Source organism: Mobula hypostoma, chromosome 6 (genome assembly GCF_963921235.1).
Source record: "Mobula hypostoma chromosome 6, sMobHyp1.1, whole genome shotgun sequence".
NCBI lineage: Eukaryota > Metazoa > Chordata > Chondrichthyes > Myliobatiformes > Myliobatidae > Mobula > Mobula hypostoma.
Window position 1 is genome coordinate 152919459 of NC_086102.1, and position 20279 is coordinate 152939737.

Below are 20279 nucleotides of genomic sequence, written 5' to 3' on the forward strand. Positions count from 1 at the left end.
GACGGTAAAGGAGGCAGATACAATAGGATGTTTTAAAAGACTCCTGGATAGGTACATGGAGCTTAGAAAAATAGAGGGCTATGGGTAGTTCTAAGGTAAGGACATGTTCAGCACAGCATTGTGGGCTGAAGGGCCTGTAGGTTTTCTATGTTTCATGCTGACTATTCCTAATCATATTATGCTTCTCCAAATGTTCATAAATCCTGCCTTTCAGGATCTTCTCCATCAACTTAACAACCACTGGAGACTCAGTTTGGAGTCATCCAGAAATTTTGGAATGTTATGTTTTACCATTTTACTTGCTTCTGTTAAAGTTTAAAACCAAATGTATACCTATATTTTTTGGAAGATAATTGAATTGCTTTATTTCATGCTCCTTTCCATAGGAATACTGACTTTTGATTCACTGACAAATTGACTCAGACAATGCAATACTGTCCCATCCAGATCATGCTTCTGTTCTGTTTATCTTGTCAGTGGCAGCACAGTCAAAATGGCAGAGGAGGCCTCAAGCAGTAGCAAAGCTAAATAAAAGTACAGCAGGGACAAGTGGAGCAGTCATTGTTGGAGTGGACCAGTGTTAGGGTGGGGAGGCTTTGGCTCATCAAGTTTACATGATGCACATATCTGGTAAGCTGTTTCTTCATTCTTTGTTTGGTAGTACTTGGAGCAGTCAGAACAGCTCCAGGGGCTGAATTGTGTTGTTTATGTGAGATGTGGGAATTCTGGGAGACCTCCAGCCTCCCAGATAACCACATCTGCACCAGGAGCACCGAGCTGCAGCTCCTCAGAGAATGTATTAAGGAATTGGAGTCTCGGCTCATATGGGAAACTGAGAGGATGAAATATAGGAACTACTGGGAGATAGGCAACCCTAAGTTGCAGGAGGCAGAAAAATGGGTGACTGTCAGGAGAGGAAATGGAAATGGGTAGTCAGTACAGAGTCAATCCAAAGGAACACACACAAAATGCTGGATGAACTCAGCAGACCAGGCAGCATCTGTGGAAAAGAGAAAACAGTCAACGTTTTGGGCCAAAACCCTTCATCAGTTCTTTTCTATAGATGTTGCCTGGCCTGCTGAGTTCATCCAGCAGTTTGTGTATGTTGCAATATATTAATTTGACAGTTTTCCTGCCATTCAATGCTTCCAAATATTATTATTCTCCTTTCCTCCACCCTTAATTAAAACTCATGTTCCCCACTGCATTACTGCACCCATTTTCCTTCCTTTTTCCCCTTCCCTGAAGTACCAAAACTCTTCCCCCCCCACCCCCCCCCCCGCCATTCCCTTGCTTCAAAGCCAAGCAGACTCACTGGTAGTCTCCAATTTGTCACCGTCACCTCTGCTGCCAGAGAGGTATCCCACTGCACAGTATGGGTGGAAATCTTATCTTGAAGGCATTTCATTAACAACATGGACCAACATTTAATTGCTGTCAGCAGTCCAGCTGGCAGATGAGAGTCCAAGACCTGCACTTGGAACTGGGAGGGGCACAAAAGGAGTACCATAATCTAAAATTATTTTTCTAATCTGGCTGAATGGTTGACACAATTATGGACTCACTTTCAAGGATTCTACAACTTGTCCTCGATATTAATTGCTTATTATTAATATTTTGCTTTCTTTTTTTGTATTCGCACACTTTGTTGTCTTTTGCATATTGGTTGCTTGTCCATCCTTGTGTGCAGTTTCCTTGTATTCACTGTGAATGCCTGCAAGAAAATGAATCTCACGGTAGTATATGATGACATATGTACCTTGACAATAAATTTGCTTTGAACTTTGATTTAATTTCTCAATACTCTCTTGCATTATAATGCTCAGAGAGACTCAAATAATTTTGATTTTTTAAAAACTCTCTGCTCTTGTCAGTTCTGCCAGCTGTTACTCCAGACTAATTTCTCCTAAAACAGACTGAATAGGTTTCCTTCTGCCATTTTAAGATGAATCCTCAATGACACTGGGCTGCCCAGTCTTGGAAGAATATTTCTGATCCTCAATATGTGGCAGATCTGGGGTAATCTCATAGGTTGATTACAGGTTCAAGTTTAATTTTCATTCAACCATACACATGAATACAGCCAAACAAAACAACATTTCTCTGGGGCCAAGGTGCAAAACACAGAACCAACAGTCACACACAGCACAAAGCACATACAATAATGACAGCAGTCATAGAGTCACAAAGTAATATAGCCCAAGACCCTGAATGTCATTTGTCTGTAGATTAATGTTGTCCTGAAGCCAAGTTTCCACAAAAACCGCATGCAGCAGTTTCTCATCGTGTGCTAATGCTGCCGCAGGCAAACACAATCCAGCTTGTCTTCCCCTGAGTGAACACTGGAGGGCAGCACCAATGGGAGGGGCCAGCCTCCAACCCAGCCACACCACACTGCACCTCCTGCGGCGCCTCCTCCCCTGAGCAGCTGCAACAGGCAACATTGAGGCACGAGGGCCTAGTCCACACAACACCCAAGGCAACGCAGCTCCCTCGTCAGTCTTTCCAATGAACCAGTGAACCGGGCTTGCAGTATCCGACATTAAAATTGTCCAACAGAGACTTGAGATCTCAAGAAAAATTTCCAAGATGATAATTTGCACTGTTTGTTGGACTGTGCACTGCCTCTGACGCCTTCCTCCTTGGGTGGCTGTGGCAGGCAACGTAGTACACAGTAAGTCTGGCTCCACCACTATCAAGCACCTCCCTGATGGGGTAGATCTGCAGTACTTAATGCTCTTAATATCTAGCAATGTCTAGTGATAGTAAAAAAAAAACCACGTAAAGGACAAACAATTACACCTTTGTTTGGACCCACAGAGGCCACTGCTACCGAGCACGCCACCATTAATGTATGCAAAACATTATGAGCCATTTAGAAAAGCATGTGGATCATATCCATCATGGTCAGCATGGACACTGTGGGCCAAAGGGCCTGTTTCGGTGCCGTGCTGTTTGTGTTCTATATTCTGTTGTGAAGATACTCACCAGCTTATGAACATTGACACACTACCTTCCAGCTGAACTCACACAGTCATCATCTTGCGAACCTGTACTCACATCACAAAGATCTACAGCAACAGTAAAACAATTTACCAGCCCAGTTGTTTATGTTAACTGTCAAGCAACAGAAGGAGAACTTCTGTTCTTCATGGAGGCGCCTAGTGATCTATTTATAGTTCTGTGCAAAGGTCTTAGGCACCCTAGATTTTTTTTTATGTAAATATTGTTTTAGATGTTTATCTTTTGTCTTCTGTATCTGTGTTTCAATAGAAAAGAACAAATTTTAGATTTCCAAAAGTTCATTTTCCAAAAAATTAAATGTCACAGAATTTCTAGTATTTTTAAAAAGGTAACATATTAAGTGATAGGCTACTTTTCAAAATAAAACTTGATGACTTGTAGGTATACAAGACCATAAGACAGAAGAGCAGAGTTAGGCCATGTGGCCCATCGAGTCTGTTTCACCATCAAATCATGCCTGATATTTTTTGTCTTCCCCTCCTCTGCCCCACTCCTCGTAACCTGTGATGCTATGGCCAATCAAGAACCAATCAATCTCTGCCTTAAACACACTAAATGACCTAGCCTTCAAAGCTGCCTGTGCTAACAAATTCCACCAATTCACCACCCTCTGGCTAAAGAAATTTCTCTGCTTCTCTGTTTAAAATGGACGCTCCTCTATCCTGAGGCTGTGCCCTCTTGCTCTAGACTCCCCCACCATGGGACACATCCTTTCCAGATCTACTCTATCTAGGCCTTTCAACATTCGAAAGGTTTCAATCAGATCCCCCCCCTCATCCTTCTAAATTCCAATGAATACAGGCCCAGAGCTATCACATGTTCCTCATATGATAACCCTTTCATTCCCAGAATCATCCTTGTGAACCTCCCTCTGAACTCTTTCCAATACCAGCACATCTTTTCTGAGATAAGGAGCCTAAACCTGTTCACAATACTCAAGGTGAGTCCTCCCCAGTGCCTTATAAAGCCACAGCATCATATCCCTGCTCTTATATTCTAGACATCTTGAAATAGATGCTAAAATTGACTCCAACATCTTCCCAACCACAGAGGTCAGGCTAACTGGTCTATAATTTCTTTTCTGCTGCTTCCCTCCTTTCTTAAAGAGGGGAGTGGCATTTGCAATTTTCCATCCCTCCAGAACCATGCCAGAGTCCAATGATTCTTGAAAGGTCATTACTAATGCTGCCACAATTTCTATCGCTACTTCTTTCAGAACTCTCGGGTGCAGTTCATCTGGTCTGGGTGATTTATGTAGCTTTAGGTCTTTCAACTTTGTGAGAACCTTCTCCCTTGTAATAGTAACTGCGCTCACTTCTCTCTTCCCTCATCCTTCAACATCTGGCACACTGCTAGTGTCTTTCACAGTGAAGATTGATGCAAAATACTCATTTAGTTCATCTGCCATCTCCTTGGCCTCCGTAATTATTTCTCCAGTCTCATTTTCTTGCACTCCTATGTCTACTCTCATCTCTTTTTTTTTAAATATACAAACATCAGTGTGTGTATATATACACACACACACACACTTGAAAAAGATTTTTCTATCAACCTTGATATTGTTTGGTAGCTTGCTGTCATATTTCATCTTTTCCCCTCTAATGATTCTTTTAGTCACTTTCTGTAGGTTTTTAAAAGCTTCCCAATCCTCTATCTTTTTGCTAATTTTTTCTTTTACATTAGCTTTGACTTTCCTTGTCAGCCACCATTGTACTATTTTGCCACACTGAGTATGCTTAGTTTTTGGAATACACCTATCTCGCACCTTCCTCATTTTCCCCAGCATCTCAAGCCATTACTACTCTGCTGTCATTCCTGCCAGCATCTCTTGGCCAACTCCTCTCTCATACCACCGTAATTTCCTTTACTCCACTGAAATACTGCTATTCTTTCTGCTGTACCTTCTCCCTATCAAATTTCAAGTTGAACTCAATCATATTATGATTTCTGCCTCCTCAGGATTCCTTTACCTTAAGCTCCCTAATTGCCTCTGGTACATTACATAACACCCAATCTAGTATAGCTGATCCCCTAGTAGGGTCAATGACAAACTACTCTAAAAGCCATCTCACAGGCATTCAACAAATTCACTCTCCTGGGATCCATTACTAACCTGATTTTCCCAATCTACCTGCATGTTAAAATCTCCCATGACCATCATAACATTGTCCTTTTGACACGCCTTTTCTTTTTCCCATTGTAATCTGTACTCCACATTCCATCTACTGTTTGGAGGCCTGTGTACAACTACCAGTGTTCTTTTACCTTTGCAGTTTCTTACCTCAACCCACAAAGATTCAACGTTATGATTATGGTTTTATCTTCCGATCCTATGTCACATATTTCTAATAAGCTGATGCCACTCTTTACCAGCAGAGCCACGCCACTCCCTCTGCCTACCTTCCTATTCCTCCGATACAACGTGTAACCTTGGACACTCGGCTCCCAACTACAACCATACTTCAGCCATGAGTCAGTGATGGCCACATCATACCTGACAAACTGTAAAAGTGGAACAAGATCATCCACCTTATTTCTTATACTTTGTGCTTTGAAATATAGCAGTTTGAGTTCCGTATTTGCTACCCTTTTTGATTCTATTTCCCTAATGCACTGATGCGCATCCTGGTGGCTGCAATTTTGTCCTGTCATCTGCCTACCCTTCCTGACAGTTTGACTGCACGCTATCTTTGTCATTTTACCATCCATGCTATCCTGAGCTCCTTCACTCCGGTTCCCATCAGCCCAGTGTATGATTAAACAAAGATAACAAGCTGGTGCTAATGATCAATGAGCTGAATGGAACTAAACTGAAACAGAAGGAATCAAACTGGGTGAAGGACAACCAAACTGAAAGGTAACGTTCTGCCAGATGTGGCAATTTAACCTTCAAATCATTAATTGTTACACCATGGAAAGTGTAAGCAGAGCAACAAAGTACAAGATGGTCATCCTGCATCAGGAGGGTCTCCCCCAAGCAGAAATTTCATGACCGTCTGGAGTTTCAGGATGTGCTGTCCAAGCTCTTTTGGGAAAGCACCAAGAAATAGGTCTTAGAGGCAACATGCAAGGCAAAAGTAAAAGAAGTCGTAAAGGAAGATCCCAGACCCATCTCTTTGTTATCAAACTTGCTGGTACAGTACAACACGAATCTGAAGCCAAAGAGTGACAAGAATCAGGATCCAATTGAAGAAGTGAAAGCACAAGTGAAGGAATTGGGAAGTTTTATTGAAATGACGTCTCAGCAGAAAAAAGATTACACAGTTAATGAATGAATTGCGATTTCTTGTCAAAGACCTCAAGAAAGAGCCAACTTCAGAGTTTCAGTTAACTGATGCAGACCAGACAAAACATGAAAATAACAACGAAACACAAGAACTGTGTGACTCGTGTTCGTAAACCTCCAGAGAGACTGATAGAGACATGTTAAATTATGCATTTGTTTTGATTAATGTTGCTAATTGTTTTTCTTTTTAAGGAAGATGTGCTATCATGTGTCACGTGACAGAGTTCAGAGCATGTGCAGATATGACAATGATTGAGAAGCTTGTATGTTAGACATAGTTGCTGTTAAATAAAAGTTCTAGTTATGTTCTTCCAGAATGTGTCTTTATGAGTAACCCATGGTACGTATAAAGAACACAACAGGAATAAGCTACCAGCTGATTTTCTTAAAAACAGAAAATCGCAGGTGCCAGAAATCCAAGCAACACACACAAAATGCTGAAGGAATTCAGCAGGCCAGGCAGCATCCACGGAAAAAGAGTACAGTTGATGTTTTGGGCCTAGACCCGATTTTCTTATAAAACTGCACAGCGGTGTATCTAAAAGAATTGATCTATAAGATGATGAGGGGCATTGATCATGTGGATAGCCAGAGGCTTTTTTCCAGGGTTGAAATGGTTAACATGAGCGAGCATAGTTTTGCGGTGCTTGGAAATAGCTACTGAGGGGATGTCAGGGGTAGGTTTTTCACACAGAGAGTGGTGGGTGTGTGGAATGCACGGCCAGCGATGGTGGAGGAAGTGGATACAATAGGGTCTTTTAAGAGATTCTTAGATAGGTACATGGAGCTTAAAAGAGGGCTATGTGCTAGGGAAATTCTAGGCAGTTTCTAGAGTAGTTTACATGGTTGGCACAACATTATGGGCCAAAGGAATTGGAATATGCTGTAGATTTCTATGTTCTATGATGCAATTTTAAAGGCAAAGGTAGTCACACCAAAAATTGATTTGATTTAGTTATTTTCCTGTTTAAAGAACAGTAATTTATTTGATATTTAGAAACTTGTCATTTCATTACTACTGAAATAATCTTTGGTTTACAGATTTTTTCCACATGTGCCTAAGACTTTTGCATAGTGATGCTAACCAAGAAAGCAGACAACAAAAGACATGTCAGAACTGATAAAGAATTTGTTTTTGGGAAATTAGTATATTTAACATTCAGCTCTATTTAGAAAAACATAAAAGCAAAACACAGTAGTTGCCAGATTTTATAAATCAAACAGAATATCTTGGAAATACTCACCTGGTCAGTCAGTATTTTCTACCAGACATAAACACCACCAGCAGGACAACAGAAAGTAGCTGTGTCTGATTGTCCTTGAGAAGACAGTGAACTATCTTTAACCACTGGAGTTCTTCTGGTGAAGATTATCCCCCAGTGTTGTTAGAATGTGTTCAGTAAAACTCTGATGGTCTGCTGGTTTGGCATTTGGTTCACTAGGTAAAGTAGGCTGTAGTCCTTCCTAATTTGCCAGACCCCAATTCCCTCTTTTCCCACACTCCCACTCACTGGTGCTTAATTATCTATGCTTCCTTTCACTCACCCAGCCCCCAGTTCCACTGTTCTCTTTCTCCTCACTGGGGCATGGTTCCTATACTCTTTTTCCATCAGCTAGGCCCAAGTTCCCACCTTCCCTTTTCACTCACCTCTAAATGGGACCCTGATTCTCACACTCCCATTCAGTTCACTGGGGCTCTGTTTCCCCTCCTCCCTTTAAACTTAAGAGATTCACTGGGATATTCATTACAATACTCTATAACAGCTTAAAAAATGTGAATTTAAATATATTGGTCTATTAGTAGAATGACATCCAATTGCTAACCCAACACCACCAAAGTCCAGAGCTTTATTGGATATTGATTATATACCTATTCTTTCACAATTATGTGCACCACCTGGAACAACTTTTGACAGATTATTGCATCAGTCACTGCTGAAAGCTTAATGGTATGCACCCTCAGTCGAGGATGTTTAGTTAACTCTATGCTTCCAATGATAGAGACATACAGAATTGAACCACACCAAAACAGGTCCATGCCTGTGCTGACATTTTTTTGCCCATTTTAGGACCATATCTCACTAAGCCTTGCCTATTTAAGTATCCATCTAAATGCCTCTTAGGAGTTGCGATTGTCTATATTTCCACAGATCTCCTTTGCTGGCAGGTTTCAAATAGCAACCAAAAAACAACTTACCCTTCAGGTGAACTTTCTGCCCCCAACCTCTCAACTTATATCACCCCTTCTTTCTTTTTGATACCTTATTAGTTACTTTACTAAGCAGCAACACAGAAGAACATGTGGTTACCCCATTTAGGGAAATCCAGGACCTCGACCCAGACTGAAGGAAGAAAGGGCGAACAACCTGCAAGTGATGGTGTTCCAATAAATCTAATACCCATGCCCTGGTCTAAGAACACTGAGGCTGTCTACAAGAAGGGTCAGAGCCGTCTCTATTTCCTGAGGAGACTGAGGTCCTTTAACATCTGCCGGACGATGCTGAGGATGTTCTACGAGTCTGTGGTGGCCAGTGCTATCATGTTTGCTGTTGTGTGCTGGGGCAGCAGGCTGAGGGTAGCAGACACCAACAGAATCAACAAACTTATTCGTATGGCCAGTGATGTTGTGGGGATGGAACTGGACTCTCTCACGGTGGTGTCTGAAAAGAGGATGCTGTCTAAGTTGCATGCCATCTTGGACAATGTCTCCCATCCACTACATAATGTACTGGGTGGGCACAGGAGTACATTCAGCCAGAGACTCATTCCACCGAGATGCAACACTGAGCGTCACAGGAGGTCATTCCTGCCTGTGGCCATCAAACTTTACAACTCCTCCCTTGGAGGGTCAGACACCCTGAGCCGATAGGGTGGTCCTGGACATTTCATAATTTACTGGCATAATTTATATATTACTATTTAACTATTTATTACTATTTTCTATTACTCTTTACTATTTCTCTGACTACTACTATTTACCTATAGTAATATTACTATTACTATTTATTATTTATGGTGCAACTGTAACGAAAACCAATTTCCCCCAGGATCAATAAAGTATGACTATGACTTGGGGTGGTATAGGAGCTATTAGGTTCAGGAGGTGATCTCGGACTGGCCTGGGACAGAAACAGCTCTGAATCTGGAGGAATAACCCGACTTCTAGACTTTGCATTCGCAACATGCCTTATACATATGACGTAGCTCCTATACTTAGTCACAATCCGGGTGCTCATTTGAGTCTTTATGTATCATACATTATTTGACGTTCCCTTCACATATTTCACAGACGGTTTTTCTCACAAGCAGTGGGTTTACTGATTACATTCTTCTTGCTCTTGGGGTGCTGTGAAAGGAAAACTGCAGCAGAGCTGAGAGGGGGGCGGTGACGGGAACGTTGACTCTGCGTGACACAGCCGCCCGGTGTTCAGAAGCGGAAGCGAGCCGGAGGAGGAGCTGGAGTGTATTTTCAGTTACCGTCGCCCGCTGTTGCAGCTCTGTGTTCGCAGTCGTCGCAAAGTCGGGTTTTCTGCATCGAAGCACGTCACGGGGTCGGACTCTCTCCCCTGGAAACGCCTTTGAGCAAGGCTCACAAAACTCCCAAATGATGTGAAAGTTTGAGATTCAGGAGCCGGACCGTGCGGTTGGTCTGAGGAAAGTGGCGCAGTGTAAACCTATCATCTTATTTTAACGACCACTCTCCAGACTTCAGCTACAGTGCTAGCTAAGTCTGGAAACACAAATAGCAAAACACCTGGCGGAGCTTCATTTGCTTTTGTTCAGGGACAATTTTCGACGTTTTGTTTTTTTGTGAAAACAATTTACAATAGCAATCAAACAGAAAATAACCTGTCAGGGAAAAATAAAACTACCTTAAAACATGGAGAAACCGGGAAAAGAGTCGAGGAAGAAGGGGTGCTGTGGTAAGTTGCTGACATCATTTGGGCACTTTTACACCTGAATTTAGTTGTGATACTTACTTAAGACTATTTAATATATTCAGACGATGAGCATCAATATTTAATTGGGGATGCATAATTTATGTTTATTTGATTTCATTTTAAAGTAACTTTTTTTTCTTTGTTCTTCATATGACAGCCTCTTTTGTTGGTTACTTCAAGACCACCAGATTTCTTATTTATCTGTGTCACGGACTGTCTTCATGGGTAAGTTGGTCTGCGAAGACCAGGCTCTTGTTTAATTCTGATTTGCTTCCTTCGGGTGAGATCTGGTCAGTGAGGCTCAAGATTCACCTGCCAGTCCTCAGCCACGCACTGGTATGAAGTTTCATCGGTGTAAAGCTTGCTATGAGATGGTAATAGGTTTCTTTTGGAAGCAGTCTGAAGTTTTTCTGGAAGTGGTTGGTGAAGGGAGAAGGTCCTCATTCATAAGATTGGACCCAAACTTCGAAAAATTGCAGCTGATTTGCGGAGAAGATGGGCAAAATTGGGTTAAACTATCACTGACATTTTATTAATAGCTTCTAGAATTAGTGGACATGTGTATTACTGAGAGCAAGACAAAAGGCCTTTTTTATACTTGGCTCCAAAACTTTGCTTGCATATAATGGTATGACTTTATGGTCCATGTTGTGAACCTGCTGAAGTCCACCTCACCCGTCATCCACTGAGCATTGGAGTCTGAGTAGGAATGACAAAAATAATATGGAGCAGGGTAGCGGTGCTGCTTTGTTCTGTCTCATACCTGGGCTGGGGGTGGTAAGTTGAAAGTTATTTGTTCAGTTGAATGTAGCACATAATACCATTCAAAAAAAAATGCAGTGTTTCCTTCCTCTTTGGCAACATTCCTCATTCAGCCAACATATCCAAAATGCCATCAATTGGCTTTTTATTTTATTGCTATTTGTAGAGCCTGACAGTGCATAAATTGGTTGCTGTATGGAACCTGGGAGCAAGGCCAGCTAACTTCTTGTCAGCTATGCAGGCACTTGACCACGCTCATTATTTTTCTGTGCTCTGACAGTTATTGACCCGGGTCCATGATGATGCACCCTCCCCACCCTACGTGGTGTAGATCTGCCTATTCCCTCTCTTCCAAAACAGAATAAGTGAGTGAATGAGCAGCTAACACCTAATGCCTCAGTTGGGTGAAATCCACAAAATCACAATTTAGTCCATCAGAGGATGCTGACTTTTCAACTACATTCACGTAGAAATGATTTATTTGAAGCTTCAGGTATTAATCAGTTGACCTTCAGAAATGTTTGATAAGATCAGTTGAAATGTTCAGCCCTAAAGATGAAAAACTCCTTATTCATCAGCGAACATCAGCTTGAATGTAAGCATGACTCTTTTGAACATTACAGTTAGGGTTTTCTGAACAAGGATCAGTAAGGGTTTTAAAAGGGAGCTAAATAACTGCTAGTCAGAAATTAACTTCCAGATGACAGGGAAGCAGAAACGCACTGGGAATCATGGAATTGTTCTCGGGAAAGCCAGTATGGATTCAGCAGACCACATGACTTCCTGTGATCCTTAGAGCAGATTGTAGGCTGGGCGATGTTTTGCTGGCTAAAACTGATTTCCTCATACAAGTGTGTGAAGTTCGCAAAATGAATTTTTAAATATTTGAATTGTTCAGGGATCCACAAGTCTAAGATAAAATGTTGGTATTAATCAGGAAAATCGTTGTGAGGAAATGACCTCCCAATGAGTAGTCAGTAAGAAATTTTATTTTGTTTTGACAAGGTAATTTATTTTGATTTATGTCCAAGGCATATGTATAGCTAGTGAGAAATTTCAACCAATTGTTTCATTTTAAGTACACTAGAATATTAAATCCAAGATGTTTTCCTTTTTATCATCTTAATTTCTACCACTCAGTGTCAATTTGATTTACTCTTGCCTCTAAATCAACATTGGAACTCATTATAATAGTTGGTAGCATACTCCCACACTTGAGTATATAATCTCAGCTGACAATTTGTTGCATCACTGAAGAGTAATGTGTTTTTGATCCAATTGTATAATACGGATGGAATGTTAAATTGAAGTTATTTGTTCAGTTGAATGTAGCATATAATACCATTTTTTTAAAAAAATGCAGTGTTTCCTTGTTCTTTGGTAACATTCCTCATTCAGCCAACATATCCAAAATATGATCAATTGGCTTTTTATTTTATTGCTATTTGTAGAGCCTGACAGTGCGTAAATTGGTTGCTGTATGCAAATAAAGAACAACTTGTTGCTACATTCCAAAGGTAATTTATTGACAGTGAAAAACTTTGAACTATCCAGTGGGCAGCGTTGGAGCAGGTTGCAGAGTGATAGGGCTTTGACTCAATGGGCTTAGGCAGAAATGGGAAGAGGCTTCCTGCGACCGTTGAGTCTCATAATAAAGGGGTAAGTTACAGGCTTATTTATTTAGTAATAACAGTAGCATTAGAGGTATGCATCTAGGATTAGTGTGCTTAGAGTGCCAGATGTGGGGATCCTGGGAGACTCCCAGCCTCCCCAAGGATTACATCCGCACCAGGTGCATTGAGATGAGGCTCCTTAAGGACCGTGTTAGGGATCTGGAGCTACAACTTGATGACCTTCAGCTAGTTACGGAAAGTGAGGAGGTGATTGATAATACCTATAGAGAGATAGTGGACAGCACCCCTGTGACAGTCCCCCTCAGAAATCCCTCTTAGATACTGTTGGAGAGGTTGACCTGACAGAGGAAGACCACAGCGAATGGGACTCTCGCACTCTGCCCAGTGCCGTGATCAAGAGAGCAAGGAGAAATGAAGCAGTTATAGGGGATTCCATAGTGAGGGGAACAGACAAGAGATTCTGTGAGCCGGACAAGGATACCTGGATGGTATGTTGCCTCCCTGGTGTCAGGGTACGAGATGTCTCAGATCGGATCCAGAGTACTCTGAGGAGAGAGGGCGAGCAGCTAGAAGTCTTGGTACATGTTGGTACCAATGACATAGACAGAAAAAGAGAGGAGGTCCTGAAGGAAGATTACTGGGAGCTAGGAAGAAAATTGAAAAACCAGACCTCCAGAGTAATAATCTCAGGATTACTGCCTGAGCCGCGCTAATGATGGTAAGAATAGCAGAATTAAGTAGATGAATGTGTGGCCAAGCAACTGGTGCGGGGGGCAGGGCTTCAAATTCTTGCATCATTGGGATCTATTTTGGGGAGGTATGACTTGTACAAAAACGATGGGTTACACCTAAACTCAAAGGTTACTAATATCCTGGCGGAATTGTTTAATATAGCTGTTAGGGAGGGTTTAAACTAAGTTGACAGGGGGAAGGAAAACAGGGTGTTAGGGTCGAGGAAGAGGAAAATAGAAATAAGTCAAAGATACTGTGCAGCAAAGATGGCAAGAAGGACAGGCAGGTGAATAGTCAGGATAATTTGCTGTGCGATAGAAATATAGCAAAATCGGTAACAGATACTTATCTAAATGTACTGTACTTAAATGCGTGCAGCATTAGAAATAAAGTGGTTGACCTTGTTGTACAGCTACAGGTTAAAAGATATGACATTGTGGCCATCACCGAGTCATGGCTAAATGATGGATATGATTGGGAGCTGAATGTCCAAGGATACACAGTGTATAGGAAAGATAGGAAGGTAGGTAAAGGGGGCAGCGTGGCCCTGATGCTAAGTAACGATATCAAATCACTAGAAAGAAGGGACATAGGGTCAGAAGAGGTAGAATCCGTATGGGTCGAGTTAAGAAATGGTAAGGGTAAAAAGACACTAATAGCAGTTATATACAGGCCTCCAAACAGCAGCCGGGATGTGGATTACAAGTTACAGCTGGAAATAGAAAAAGCGTGTCAGAAGGAAAATGTCAAGATAATTATGGGAGATTTTAATATGAAAGTGGATTGGGAAAGTCAGGAAGGTACTGGATCTAAGGAGAGGGAGTTTGTAGAATGCCTACAGGATGGCTTTTTGGAGCAGCTTGTCCATAAGCCCACCAGGGGACCGGCTGTTTTGGATTGGGTGCAGTTTAATGAACCTGAGGCGATTAGGGAGCTGGAGGTAATGGAACCCCTTGGAAGTAGTGATCATAATATGATTGAGTTCAGTTTCAAATTTGAAAAGGAGAAGCTGGTATCAAGCGTATTGATATTTCAGTGGAACAAAGGAAATTACAGTGGTATGAGAGAGGAACTGGCCCAAGTCAATTGGAAAAGTAAGCTAGATGGAGGGATGGTAGAGCAGAATTGGATGAAATTCCTACAAGTAATAAGGAAAGAGCAGGAAAAATATATTCCAAGGAAAAAGAAAATCATGAGTGGAAAAATGGCACAAATGTGGCTAACGAGAGAGGTTAAGGCTAAAATAAAAGCAAAAGAGACGGCATACAAGGAAGCAAAAATTAGTGGGAAAACTGAGGACTGGACAACTTTTAAAAACTTAACAAGAGAAAACTAAGAAAGTCATTAAGAAAGAAAAGATGAATTATGAAAGGAGTTGGCAATTATCATAAAAAAGGATACTAAGAGTTTTTTAAATATATGAGGAGTAAAAGAGTGACATGGGTAGACATAGGACCGATTGAAAATGATCCTGGAGAAATTATAATGGGTAACAAAGAGATGGCAGAGGAATTAAATGAGTATTTTGCATCAGTCTTCACAGTGGAAGACATTAGCAACATACCTGATAGCCAGAGGTCTCAGGGAATAGAATTAGGTACAGTCAAGATTACTAGAGAGAAAGTGCTCTGGAAGCTAAATAGACTAAGAATAGATAAGTCTCCTGGTCCGGATGAGGTGCACCATGGGTTCTGAAGGAGGTGGTTTTGGAGATTGTGGAGGCATTGGAAATGATCTTCCAGGAATCAATAGACTCTGGCATGGTTCCGGAGGACTGGAAAGTCGCAAATGTAGTTCCACTGTTTAAGAAAGGAGGGAGGCAGCAAAAAGAAAATTACAGACCTATTAGTCTGACATTGGTAGTTGGAAAGTTATTGGAGTCGATCCTCAGGGATGAGGTTATGAAATACCTCGAGGTGCATGACAAGATAGGCCCAAGCCAGCATGGTTTCATGAAGGGAAGATCCTGCCTCACCAACCTATTGGAATTTTTGAGGTAATCGCAAATAAGATTGACAAGGGAGAGGCTGTGGATATTGTGTATTTGGATTTTCAAAAGGCCCTTGACAAGGTGCCGCATAAGAGGCTGCTTAATAAGATGAGAGCCCGTGGAATTACAGGAAAGATATCGGAATGTGTGGAGCATTGGCTGATAGCAAAGGTTATGAATAAAGGGATCCTACTCTGATCGGTTGCCGGTTACTAGCAGTGTTCCGCAAGGGTCGGTGTTGGGGCCGCTTCTTTTTACAATGTATATCGATGATTTAGATTATGGATTAAATGGTTTTGTGGCTAAGTTTGCGGATGACACCAAGATAGGTGGAGGAGCAGGAAGTGTTGAAGAAACGGAAAGGTTGCAGAGAGACTTGGTCAGTTTAGGAGAGTGGGCAAAGAAATGGCAGATGAGATACAATGTTGGGAAATGTACAGTTGTATATTTTGGAAGAAGAAATAATCGGGCAGATTATTATTTATTTAGATGGAGAGAAAATTCAAAAATCGGAAGTGCCAAGGGACTTAGGGGTCCTCGTGCAGGATATCCTAAAGGTTAACCACCAGGTTGGATTGGCAGTAAGGAAAGCGAATGCTATGGTGGCATTCATTTCAAGAGGAATAGTGTATCAGAGGAAGGTGTTGATGAGGCTCTATGGGGCACTGATCCCCTATCTTAGAAGGGATGTACTGATGTTGGAGAGAGTTCAGAGAAGAATTACGAGGATGATTCCTGGAATGCAGGGGCTAACATATGAGGAGCGTTTGTCGGCTCTTGGACTGTATTCATTAGAGTATAGAAGAATGAGAGAGGATCTCATAGAAACATTTCAAATGTTGAAAAGGTTGGACAGAGTAGATGTGGAAAGGCTGTTTCCCTTGGTGGTTGAGTCCAGCACAACAGGCCATAGTCTTAGAATTAGAAGGTACCCATTTAAAACAGAGATGAGGAGAAACTTTTTTAGCCAGAGGGTCGTGGATCTATGGAATTCATTGCCACGTACAGCTGTGGAGGCCCGATCATTGAGGGTGTTTAAGGAGGAGATTGATAGGTATCTAATTAGTCAGGGTATCAAGGGATATGGGAAAAAAGCCGGAAATTGAAACTAGATGGGAGAATGGCCTATTCATGGTGGAGTTGCGGAACAGACTCAATGGGCCGAATGGCCTACTCCTGCTCCTTTGTCTTGTGGTCTTGAAAAATTCTGAAGACAAGAAAGACTGTTGTTGTATCAAGTAACACCAAGTTATTTTATGATTTTCTATCTGCAAAAGGGGCAAAATATGTATTTAAATCTAACTCTGTAAACAATCTTTAAAGGCAAAGCACATCGGAATTTTTCTTATGATTGCCTTTCACTTTATGCTAACTAGACCCAGTTTCTTCCTCTTATTTCAAATACTTTTGAATTGATGCTTGAATATAATTTCTTTAAGGAAATCTGCTTATCTTTTTGCCCCTGCATTTTTTTTTTCATTTTTTATTCCGATTCTGCTGTGCAGTTCTTAGTTTTGCTGAAAATCTAATCTTCAAGCTGTTTGGCACAGTTCCTTTTTGCGTGTTTAGTTACCAGGAGATGGTTCAGTGGTGCTTGAGAAAAAGACGATTTTTCTGTGCCACAAGTACGTTACTGTATACAGAATACAACTGGCCTTGCAGAGCAAGAAAAAAAAGCTTTTGCTTCTTCTATTGAAATAGTCTGCACATCTTTCTCCTTTCTCCCAGAAGAAGTCTATATAGTAGTACTTTGCTTAAAGCATTAATCAGCACAATTCTGCTTTGCAGCTAATTGGACTCTCGGAGATTTCGCAATTACTTATGTTTGGCGAAACTTGTTTTAGACTTTAAATTCATTTGAGTATAATGCAGAATGTTTGAGATCCAAGAGTGCCATGGATATATCACCTCTGATTTGTAGTGTTGCCCATCTGCAAGATGAGCCCACTTCCCCAAGACTGACACTACATCTCCAGTTTTCTGGTTCACTTCAGCAGAATAACTACTGCTGACCTGTGTTGCGTATCTGTAGTGAGGGATAGCTTCCAGAATACCTGATTACTACTCTTCACTGGAAATAAAAATGAGTCATTCTGCAAAGAGCAATTCTGAAGAATATCTATTTTGACTGTAATAATGAAGTAAGATGATTCAATATTTTGCATAGTTTTGATACCTGTAATCATGGTGTATTAAAATAATGGTATAAGTATTTAGCTGTCCTAAATATAGGCAAACCCAGTGTTATAGCCATTGTGGTGGCTGAAATTCACATTTACTGAATTTTCAAATCACTGTCCTTAAATTTGAGATATGGAATAACACTTCTCACAGAACTTATGTGGGGGGAAAAAAGTCAATTCACGTTTCTTGATAAATGTGAGGATGATGTAGCTTGGTTTACTTATTTATTTTGAGACAGTGTGCAACAGACCCTTACGGCTCAACGAGTTGCACTACCCAGCGACCCACCTACTTAACGCTAGCCTAATCACTTTGACCAATTAATCCTCTGAGTTACGGAAAATTGTAGTACAGACAGGTTGGCTCAGTCATCGCCACTGTTTATGATTGTTCCCTTTCTCACTCACATAATTAATTGGTATTCAGCTATTAATTCTCTTCTCCATCATATGCTTATTTAGATGCCTTGTAAATGCAGTTGTACTGTTCACCTCAACCATTCCTTGGGAAAGTGAGTTCCATGTTCATAACTCTCCATGAGTAGATAGGTTCCTTCTGAACTCTCCGCTAAACTTCTTGATCCTATTCTATATTGATCACATTCAGTTTGGCTCTTCCACACAAGTAGAAATCTTCGTCAACACAAGTGGTCAGCCCAAAATATCAAGATGAGAGACTCAAAAATTTTACTTTTTTTTACAAGTGTAACCTCACCATGCCTGCATCAACTTGATAGAAACCTTGTTCACTGTCTCCACCCTTTATCACGTTTGAATTGTGGTAACAAGAACTGTTTGTGGTGCGGGGTTGTGGCCGCAGTGCCTTTAAAATAATCATAATGAAAGTCCTCATGGCCATCATTGTTTTATGAAGTGAAAATTATTTTTGAACATGGATCATAGAACATTACAGCATACTACATGCCCTTTGGCCTTCAGTGTTGTGCCAAACTATATAAATGTACTCTGAGATCAACCTTTCTTCCTACACAGCCAATAACACTACATTTTTCTTACATCCATGTGTCTGTCTAAGAGTCTTTTAAATGTCCCTATATTATCAACCTCTATCACCACCCCAGTCAGTGTGTTCCAGGCACCATCAACTCTCTGTAAAAACAATAAAGCTTCCTCTAAATTCTTTCTAAATGCATGTCCCCTGGTATTGGCCATTGCCACCCTAGGGAAAACGCTGTTCTCTGTCTACTCTATCTATGCCTCCCATATTCTTAAACAACTCCATCAGGGCACCTCTCATCCCGTCACTGCAAAGAGGAAAGCCCTAGCTCGCTCAAGCTTTCCTCAGAAGACATGCTGTCTAATTCAGACAGCACCCTGATATGTCTCCTCTAAACTCTCTCTAAAGCTTTCACAACCTTCCTCTAAATGAGGCAACCAGAAATGAACACTGTACTCTTAACTGTGATCTGTCCAGAATTTTATAGAGCTGCAAAATAGCCTCACAGCTCCTGAAATTAATTCCCTAAATAATGAAGACCAGCAAACCACATACTGTCTTAACCACCTTGTCAGCTTATGTGGTACCTGTGAGGTATCTGTGGATTTGGACCCCAAGATCTCTCTGTTCCTACACACTGCTAAGAATCCTGCTATCAACCTTGTACTTCACCTTCAAGTTCAGTCTTCCAAAGTGATTCACCTCACACTTTTCCTGATCGAGCTCCATCTGCCATTTCTCTGCTCAACTCTGCATTCCGCCTGTATCTTATTGTAACCTATGACAACCTTGTATGCTATTCAAAGCACCACTGATCTTTGTACCATCTGCAAGCTTACTAATGCATCCTTCCACTTCTGCATACAAGTCCATTATAAACTTTACAAAGATCAGGGACCCCAGAATGGATCATGCAGAACACCGCTAGTCGTAATATTTTCCATCCACTGCCAACCCCACCTTCTTTGAGCAAGACAATTCTGCATAATACAGTTAAGTCTCCATGGATCCCATGCCTCAATGCTTTTTGGATGAACCTAGTATGGGGAAGCTTGTCAGAGCCCTTATAAAATCCATATACACCACATCCACCACTCTACCTTCAATTTGTTTTGTCATCTCCTCAAAAAGCACAACTTGCCCTTCAGAAAGCCACTTTGACTATCCCTAATCAGGCTATGCTTTGTAAATCCTCATAAATCCTGGTACCAAGAATCCTGTCCAATGGTTTGCCACCATTGATGTAAGAATCACTGGTTTATAATTCCCAGAATAACATTTGCACCCTCCAATGCTCTGGAACCACTCGTGTGGCCAGGACAGATGCATATATCATCATCAGTGCTGCAGCAATCTCTTCCCTCACTTCCTAAGGTAATCTTTTCTGGTCCTGGTAACTTGTCTATCCTAATGTTTTCCAGAAGCTCCAACACTATCTCTTTCATAACCTCAACGTGTTCCAGTACTTTAGCCTGTTCTATATTGACCTCCCAATTGTCAAGATCCCTTGCCCTGGTGAACACTGAAGCAAAGTCGAGGAATTCTGCAGATGCTGGAAATTCAAGCAACACAAATCAAAGTTGCTGGTGAACGCAGCAGGCCAGGCAGCATCTGTAGGAAGAGGTACAGTCGACGTTTCGGGCCGAGACCCTTCGTCAGGACTAACTGAAGGAAGAGCTAGTAAGAGATTTGAAAGTGGGAGGGGGAGGGCTCTTCTTTCAGTTAGTCCTGTCGAAGGGTCTCGGCCCGAAACGTCGACTGTACCTCTT

The 20279-nt window shown here is 41.4% G+C and overlaps 1 protein-coding gene across 1 annotated transcript in view; it reads left to right on the forward strand.

Moving 5' to 3' along the window:
• The first annotated feature begins 9732 nt into the window (after positions 1-9732).
• slc40a1 (solute carrier family 40 member 1) overlaps positions 9733-20279 on the forward strand; it is a 54012-nt gene continuing 43465 nt past the window's right edge. Inside the window, exons 1-2 of the mRNA XM_063052000.1 lie at positions 9733-10233; positions 10409-10476. Of these exons, the coding sequence (XP_062908070.1) occupies positions 10191-10233; positions 10409-10476 (111 nt within the window). The 5' untranslated portion in view covers positions 9733-10190. The remainder of the gene's footprint in view (positions 10234-10408; positions 10477-20279) is intronic.